The following is a 9222-nucleotide window of genomic DNA, read 5'->3' as shown; positions in this document are numbered from 1 at the left end:
TTGGGGGGGTCTCTAACCCAATCATTGGGTCAACTTTGGGTCAACCTTGGGTGCTCTCCAACCCAACCATTGGGACGTCTCCAACCCAACCATTGGGTCAACCATTGGGTGCTCTCCAACCCAACCATTGGGTGCTCTCCAACCCAACCATTGGGTGCTCTCCAACCCAACCATTGGGTGCTCTCCAACCCAACCATTGGGTGCTCTCCAACCCAACCATTGGGTCAACCATTGGGTCAACCTTGGGTCAACCATTGGGTGCTCTCCAACCCAACCATTGGGTCAACATTGGGTGCTCTCCAACCCAACCATTGGGTCAACCATTGGGGCAACCTTGGGTCAACCATTGGGTGCTCTCCAACCCAACCATTGGGTCAACCTTGGGTCAACCATTGGGTGCTCTCCAACCCAACCATTGGGTCAACCTTGGGTCAACCATTGGGTGCTCTCCAACCCAACCATTGGGTGCTCTCCAACCCAACCATTGGATCAACCATTGGGTGCTCTCCAACCCAACCATTGGGTCAACCATTGGGTCAACCTTGGGTCAACCATTGGGTGCTCTCCAACCCAACCATTGGGTGTTCTCCAACCCAACCATTGGGTCAACCTTGGGTCAACCATTGGGTGCTCTCCAACCCAACCATTGGCTGCTCTCCAACCCAACCATTGGCTGCTCTCCAACCCAACCATTGGGTGCTCTCCAACCCAACCATTGGGTGCTCTCCAACCCAACCATTGGGTGCTCTCCAACCCAACCATTGGGTCAACCATTGGGTGCTCTTCAACCCAACCATTGGGTCAACTTTGGGTCAGCCTTGGGGGGGTCTCTAACCCAATCATTGGGTCAACTTTGGGTCAACCTTGGGTGCTCTCCAACCCAACCATTGGGTCAACATTGGGTGCTCTCCAACCCAACCATTGGGTCAACCATTGGGGCAACCTTGGGTCAACCATTGGGTGCTCTCCATCCCAACCATTGGGTCAACCTTGGGTCAACCATTGGGTGCTCTCCAACCCAACCATTGGGTGCTCTCCAACCCAACCATTGGGTGCTCTCCAACCCAACCATTGGGTCAACCATTGGGTCAACCTTGGGTCAACCATTGGGTGCTCTCCAACCCAACCGTTGGGTCAACCTTGGGCGGTGGCCAACCCAACAATTGGGTGCTCTCCAATCCAACCATTGGGTGCTCTCCAACCCAACCATTGGGTGCTCTCCAACCCAACCATTGGGTGCTCTCCATCCCAACCATTGGGTCAACATTGGATCAACCATTGGGTGCTCTCCAACCCAACCGTTGGCTGCTCTCCCACCCAACCTTGGGCGCTCTCCAACCCAACCATTGGGCGCTCTCCAACCCAACCATTGGGTCAACCTTGGGTCAGCCTTGGGGGGGTCTCCAACCCAACCATTGCGTCAACCATTGGGTGCTCTCCAACCCAACCATTGGGTGCTCTCCAACCCAACCATTGGGTGCTCTCCAACCCAACCATTGGGTCAACTTTGGGTCAACGTTGGGTACTCTCCAACCCAACCATTGGGTGCTCTCCAACCCAACCGTTGGCTGCTCTCCCACCCAACCTTGGGCGCTCTCCAACCCAACCATTGGGTGCTCTCCAACCCAACCATTGGGTCAACTTTGGGTCAACGTTGGGTGCTCTCCAACCCAACCGTTGGGTCAACCATTGGGTCAACCATTGGGTGCTCTCCAACCCAACCATTGGGTCAACCATTGGGTGCTCTCCCACCCAACCATTGGGTCAATTTTGGGTCAACGTTGGGTGCTCTCAAACCCAACCACTGGGTCAGCCTTGGGTCAACCATTGGGCGCTCTCCAACCCAACCATTGGGCGCTCTCCAACCCAACCATTGGGCGCTCTCCAACCCAACCATTGGGTCAACCTTGGGTCAACCATTGGGTGCTCTCCCACCCAACCATTGGGTCAACCTTGGTCAACCTTGGTTGCTCTCCAACCCAACCATTGGGTGCTCTCCAACCCAACCATTGGCTGCTCTCCAACCCAACCATTGGGTGCTCTCCAACCCAACCATTGGATCAACCATTGGGTGCTCTCCAACACAACCATTGGGTGCTCTCCAACCCAACCATTGGATCAACCATTGGGTGCTCTCCAACCCAACCATTGGGTCAACCATTGGGTCAACCTTGGGTCAACGTTGGGTACTCTCCAACCCAACCATTGGGTGCTCTCCAACCCAACCATTGGGCGCTCTCCAACCCAACCATTGGGTCAACCTTGGGTCAGCCTTGGGGGGGTCTCTAACCCAATCATTGGGTCAACTTTGGGTCAACCATTGGGTGCTCTCCAACCCAACCATTGGGTCAACCATTGGTTCAACTTTGGGTCAACCATTGGGTGCTCTCCAACCCAACCATTAGGTCAACCATTGGGTCAACCTTGGGTCAACCATTGGCTACTCTCCAACCCAACCATTGGGCGCTCTCCAACCCAACCATTGGCTACTCTCCAACCCAACCATTGGGCGCTCTCCAACCCAACCATTGGCTGCTCTCCAACCCAACCTTGGGTCAACCATTGGGTGCTCTCCAACCCAACCATTGGGTCAATTTTGGGTCAACGTTGGGTGCTCTCAAACCCAACCACTGGGTCAGCCTTGGGTCAACCATTGGGCGCTCTCCAACCCAACCATTGGCTGCTCTCCAACCCAACCATTGGGTCAACCTTGGGTCAACCATTGGATGCTCTCCCACCCAACCATTGGGTCACCTTTGGGTCAACCATTGGGTGCTCTCCAACCCAACCTTGGGTGCTCTCCAACCCAACCATTGGGTCAACCATTGGGTCAACCTTGGGTCAACCATTGGCTGCTCTCCAACCCAACCATTGGGCGCTCTCTTACCCAACCATTGGGTCAACCTTGGGTGGTCTCCAACCCAACCATTGGGTCAACCTTGGGTCAGCCTTGGGGGGGGTCTCCAACCCAACCATTGGGTCAACCATTGGATGGTCTCCAACCCAACCCTTTGGTCAACATTGGGTCAACCTTGGGTGGTCTCCAACCCAACCATTGGGTGCTCTCCAACCCAACATTGGGCGCTCTCCCACCCAACCGCGGCCTCACCGTCGCGTCTCTCCCACCAGACGTCCCAAGAGTTCATCGAGAAGTTGGACAAGAGGTTGGGCAACAACTCCAAGGAGACCGGCGGTTACCAGGAGGCGCCGCTGGCCTACGACGCCATCTGGGCCTTGGCCTTGGCGCTCAACAAGACGGCCCAAGAGTTGGCCAAGCAAGGGGTGGGGCTGGACGAGTTCAACTACAACAACAAGACCATCACCGACGAGATCTACCGCGCCCTCAACTCCTCGGCCTTCGAGGGCGTCTCGGTGCGTGGCCGGCGGGATCGGGGGTTGGGCGGGGGCGGAGTCAAAATGGCGGCAAAAGTTGGGTTTGGGTGGAGGTGGCATCAAAAATGGGAGCAAAAGTCGGATTTGGGTGGAGGTGACATCAAGAGGGGTCCCAAAAGTCGGATTTGGGTGGAGGTGACATCAAAAGTGTCACCAAAAGTCGGATTTGGGTGGAGGTGACACCAAATCTTCGTTTTGGGTGGAGGTGACGTCAAAAATGGGCCCCAAAAATCGGGTTTGGGTGGAGGTGACATCAAAAGTGTCACCAAAATTCAGATTTGGGTGGAGGTGGCATCAAAAATGGCAGCAAAATTCAGATTTGGGTGGAGGTGACATCAAAAATGGCAGCAAAAGTCGGGTTTGGGTGGAGGTGACATCAAAAGTGTCACAAAAAGTCGGGTTTGGGTGGAGGTGACGTCAAATCTTCATTTTGGGTGGAGGTTCCTCAAAATTGGGGCTCCAAAATTCAGATTTGGGTGGAGGTGGCGTCAAAGGTGTCACCAAAAGTCAGATTTGGGTGGAGGTGACACCAAAAATGGCAGCAAAATTCAGATTTGGGTGGAGGTGACATCAAAAGTGTCACCAAAAGTCGGGTTTGGGTGGAGGTGACGTCAAAAGTGTCACCAAAGTTCAGCCTTGGGTGGAGGTGACATCAAAAATGGCAGCAAAGGTTCGGGTTTGGGTGGAGGTGACATCAAAAGTGTCACCAAGAGTCGGATTTGGGTGGAGGTGGCATCAAGGAGGGTCCTAAAATTCATTTTTGGGTGGAAGTTCCTCAGAATTGGGGCCCAAAAAATCAGATTTGGGTGGAGGTGACATCAAAAATGGCAGCAAAGGTTCGGGTTTGGGTGGAGGTGACGTCAAAAGTGTCACCAAAAGTCAGATTTGGGTGGAGGTGACATCAAGGAGGGTCCCAAAAGTTGGATTTGGGTGGAGGTGACATCAAAAATGGCACCAAAAGTCGCATTTGGGTGGAGGTGACATCAAAAATGGTAGCAAAAGTTGGATTTGGGTGGAGGTGACATCAAAAATGGGGCCCAAAAGTCAGATTTGGGTGGAGGTGACATCAAGGAGGGTCCCAAAAGTCGGATTTGGGTGGAGGTGACATCAAAAATGGTAGCAAAAGTTGGATTTGGGTGGAGGTGGCACCAAATCTTCGTTTTGGGTGGAGGTGACGCCAAAAATGGGGCCCAAAATTCACTTTTGGGTGGAGGTGACATCAAAAGTGTCACCAAAAGTCAGATTTGGATGGAGGTGACACCAAATCTTCGTTTTGGGTGGAGGTGACATCAAAAGGTGTCACCAAAAGTCAGATTTGGGTGGAGGTTCCTCAGAAATGGGGCCCAAAAAATCAGATTTGGGTGGAGGTGACATCAAAAGTGTCACCAAAATTCAGATTTGGGTGGAGGTGACGTCAAGGAGGGTCCCAAAATTCAGATTTGGGCGGAGGTGACGTCAAAAATGGCACCAAAATTCAGATTTGGGTGGAGGTGGCATCAAAAGTGTCACCAAAATTCAGATTTGGGTGGAGGTGACATCAAAAGTGTCACCAAAATTCAGATTTGGGTGGAGGTGACGTCAAAAATGGCAGCAAAAGTTGGGTTTGGGTGGAGGTGACGTCAAAAGTGTCACCAAAAGTTCAGGTTTGGGTGGAGGTGACGTCAAAAATGGGTCCCAAAAATCAGATTTGGGTGGAGGTGACATCAAAAATGGCAGCAAAAGTCGGATCTGGGTGGAGGTGACGTCAAAAATGGGAGCAAAAGTCGGGTTTGGGTGGAGGTGACATCAAAAGTGTCACAAAAAGTCGGGTTTGGGTGGAGGTGACGTCAAATCTTCATTTTGGGTGGAGGTTCCTCATAATTGGGGCTCCAAAAATTCACTTTTGGGTGGAGGTGACATCAAAAGTGTCACCAAGAGTCAGGTTTGGGTGGAGGTGGCATCAAGGAGGGTCCTAAAAGTCGGATTTGGGTGGAGGTGACACCAAATCTTCGTTTTGGGTGGAGGTGACGTCAAAAATGGGCCCCAAAAATTCACATTTGGGTGGAGGTGACGTTGATGACATCACCAAGGTGACATTGATGACATCACCACCTCTGGCTGGAGGTGACGTTGATGACGTCACCAAGGTGACACCGATGACGTCCCCGCCTGCGGGCAGAGGTGACGTTGATGACGTCACCAAGGTGACACCGATGACGTCCCCGCCTGCGGGCGGAGGTGACGTTGATGACGTCACCGAGGTGACATTGATGACATCACCACCTCTGGCTGGAGGTGCCACTGAGGATGTCACCATGGGTGGGCGGAGGTGACATTGATGACATCACCACCTGTGGGTGGAAGTGACATTGATGATGTCACCACGGGTGGGTGGAGGTGACATTGATGATGTCACCACGGGTGGGTGGAGGTGACGTTGATGACGTCACCACGGGTGGGTGGAGGTGACATCGAGGATGTCATGAATGTGACATTGATGATGTCACCACCTGCGGGCGGAGGTGACGGTGATGACGTCACCAAGGTGACACCAATGACATCCCCGCCTGCAGGCGGAGGTGACGTTGATGACGTCACCGAGGTGACACTGATGACGTCACCGCCTGCGGGCAGAGGTGCCACCGGGGCTGTCCCCAACGCTGTCCCCGTGTCCCCTCCAGGGCCACGTGGTGTTCGACGCCAGCGGCTCCCGCATGGCCTGGACCCTGATCGAGCAGCTGCAAGGTGAGGGGACAGCGGGGGACAACGGGGGGTGGCACTTGGGGAGCTCCAGGGGACACTTGGGGACCTCCAGGGGACATTAAGGGACCTTGAGGGACACTCAGGGACCTTCTGAGGGACCTCCAGGTGACACTGAGGGACCTTGGGGGACATTGATGGACCTTGGGTGGCACTGAGGGACCTTCAGGTGACATTCAGGGACTTCGAGGTGGCTCTGAGGGACATTTGGTGGCACTGAGGGACCTTCAGGTGACCCTGAGGGACCTCCAGGTGACACTCGGGGACCTCCAGGTGACACCAAGGGACCTTGGGGGACACTCAGGGACCTTCTGAGGGACCTCCAGGTGACACTGAGGGACCTTGGGGGACATTGAGGGACATTGGGTGACATTGAGGGACCTCCAGGTGACATTGAAGGACATTTGGTGGCACTGAGGGACCTTCAGGTGACACTGAAGGACCTCCAGGTGACATTTGGGGACCTTGGGTGACACTGAGGGACCTTGGGTGACATTCAGGGACTTCGAGGTGGCACTGAGGGACATTTGGTGGCACGGAGGGACCTTCAGGTGACACTCAGGGACCTCCTGAGGGACCTCCAGGGGACACTCGGGGACCTCCAGGTGGCACTCGGGGACCTTGGGTGACACTGAGGGACCTTGGGTGACACTCAGGGACCTCCAGGTGACATTGAGGGACCTTCAGGTGACACTGAGGGACATTTGGTGGCACTGAGGGACCTCCAGGTGACATTGAAGGACATTTGGTGACACTGAGGGACTTCCAGGGGACACTTGGGGACCTTCAGGTGACATTGAGGGACATTGGGTGACATTGAGGGACCTCCAGGGGACACTCAGGGACCTCCAGGTCACCTGTCCGTGTGTCCCCTGTCCGTGTGTCGGTGCGTGACCCGTCCATGTGTCCATGTGTCCGTGTGTCCATGTGTCCCCACGGTGTCCCCCGTCCCTGTGTCCCCTGTCCGTGCATCCCCTGTCTGTGTCCCCTGTCTGTGTCCGTGTGTCACCCGTCTGTGTGTCCATGCATCCCCTGTCCGTGTGTCCCCGTGGTGTCACCTGTCCGTGTGTCCCCGTGGTGTCCCCTGTCTGTGTGTCCATGCATCCCCTGTCTGTGTGTCCCCATGGTGTGACCTGTCCCTTGGGTGTCCCCGTCCGTGTGTCCGTCTGTCCATGTGTCCGTGTGTCCGTGTGTCACCCATCCATCTGTCCGTGTGTCCGTCTGTCCATGCGTGACCCATCCGTGTGTCCGTGTGTCCCCGCGGTGTCCCCTGTCCGTGTGTCCGTGCGTGACCCATCCGTGTGTCTGTGCATCCCCTGTCCGTGTGTCCGTGTGTCCCCATGGTGTCCCCTGTCCGTGTGTCCCCCGTCTGTGTGTCCGTGTGTCCCCCATCCGTGTGTCCGTGTGTCCGTCTGTCCACGCGTGACCCATCCGTGTGTCCATGTGTCTGTGTGTCCCCTGTCCGTGTGTCCATGTGTCCCCATGGTGTCCCCTGTCCATGTGTCCGTGTGTCCGTGCCTGACCCGTCCGTGTGTCCGTGTGTCCGTGTGTCCGTGTGTCCGTGTGTCCGTGTGTTCGTGTGTCCGTGTGTCTGTGTGTCCCCTGTCCATGTGTCCGTGTGTCCCCATGGTGTCCCCTGCCCGTCTGCCCGTCTGTCCGTTGTGACCCGTCCGTGTGTCCCCATGGTGTCCGTGTGTCCGTCTGTCCGCTGTGACCGTTGTGACCCGTCCGTGTGTCCGTGTGTCCCCACGTTGTCCGTCTGTCCGTGTGTCCGTCTGTCCGTTGTGACCCGTCTGTGTGTCCGTGTGTCCCCATGGTGTCCGTCTGTCCGTCTGTCCGCTGTGACTGTCCTATGTCCGTGTGACCCCATGGTGTCCGTCTGTCCGTCTGTCCGTCTGTCCGCTGTGACCATCCGTGTGTCCCCATGGTGTCCGTCTGTCCGTCTGTCCGTTCTGACGGTCCGTGTGTCCGTGTGTCCCCATGGTGTCCGTCTGTCCGTCTGTCCATTGTGACCCGTCTGTGTGTCCGTCTGTCTGTCTGTCCGTCTGTCCGTCCTGACGGTCCGTGTGTCGGCGCAGACGGCGAGTACCAGAAGATCGGTTACTACGACAGCACCAAGGACAACCTGAGCTGGTACAACAACGACAAATGGATCGGTGAGGGACGGGAAAACGGGGCCAAAAAACGGGAAATCGGGAAAATTGGGGAATTTGGGGAAAAATGGGGAAATTTGGGGGAATTTTGGGGAAAAATGGGGAAAATTTGGGGAAAAATTTGGGGGGAAATTGGGGGAAAATTGGGAAATTTAGGGGAGAAATGGGGAAAAATGGGGAAATTTGGGGGGGAAATTTGGGGGAAATTTGGGGAAAATTTGGGGGGAAATTTGGGGAAAATTGGGGGAAAAATGGGGGGAAAATTTGGGGGAAATTGGGGAAAATTTGGGGAAAAATTGGGGAAATTTGGGGGAAATTGGGGAAAATTTGGGGTAAATTTGGGGAAAAAATGGGGAGAATTTGGGGAGAAATTGGAGAAAAATGGGGAAAATTTGGGGGGTAGACGGGGAAAATTTGGGGAAAATTTGGGGAAAATGGGGGGAAAAATTGGGGGGAAATTTGGGAAAATTTGGGGAAAATTTGGGGAAATTTGGGGGGATGGTACAACAACGACAAATGGATCGGTGAGGGACGGAAAAACGGGGCCAAAAAACGGGAAATCGGGAAAAATCGGGAAAAATGGGAAATTTGGGAATTTTTTGGGGGGGAATTTGGGAAAAATTGGGGGGAATTTGGGGAAAATTTGGGGGGGAAATGGGGGAAATTGGGGAAAAATGGGGGAAATTTGGGGAAAAATTGGGGAAAAAATGGGGAAATTTGGGGGGAAATTGGGGAAAATTGGGAGGGAAATTGGGGGAAAATTGGGGGAAAAATGGGAATTTTTTGGGGGGGAAGATGGGGGAAAATGGGGGAAATTTTGGGGGAAATTGGGGAAAAAGTGGGGGAAATTTGGGGGGAAATGGGGAAAAATTGGGGAAAAATTGGGGAAAAATGGGGAAATTTGGGGGGAAATGGAGAAAAATGGGAAAAATGTTGG

The 9222-nt window shown here is 54.5% G+C and overlaps 1 protein-coding gene across 1 annotated transcript in view; it reads left to right on the top strand.

Moving 5' to 3' along the window:
* Positions 1 to 9222, top strand: part of GABBR1 (gamma-aminobutyric acid type B receptor subunit 1) — a gene marked incomplete at both ends in the record, with an annotated part of 31865 nt that overhangs the window by 8473 nt on the left and 14170 nt on the right. Inside the window, 3 exons of the mRNA XM_084227453.1 lie at positions 3130 to 3372; positions 6054 to 6117; positions 8211 to 8288. Of these exons, the coding sequence (XP_084083579.1) occupies positions 3130 to 3372; positions 6054 to 6117; positions 8211 to 8288 (385 nt within the window). The remainder of the gene's footprint in view (positions 1 to 3129; positions 3373 to 6053; positions 6118 to 8210; positions 8289 to 9222) is intronic.

The sequence above is a fragment of the Fringilla coelebs genome (assembly GCF_963513975.1).
Source record: "Fringilla coelebs genome assembly, contig: SCAFFOLD_389, whole genome shotgun sequence".
NCBI lineage: Eukaryota > Metazoa > Chordata > Aves > Passeriformes > Fringillidae > Fringilla > Fringilla coelebs.
Note: the sequence above shows the minus strand (reverse complement) of the source record. Positions and strands in the feature narration are given on the sequence as shown.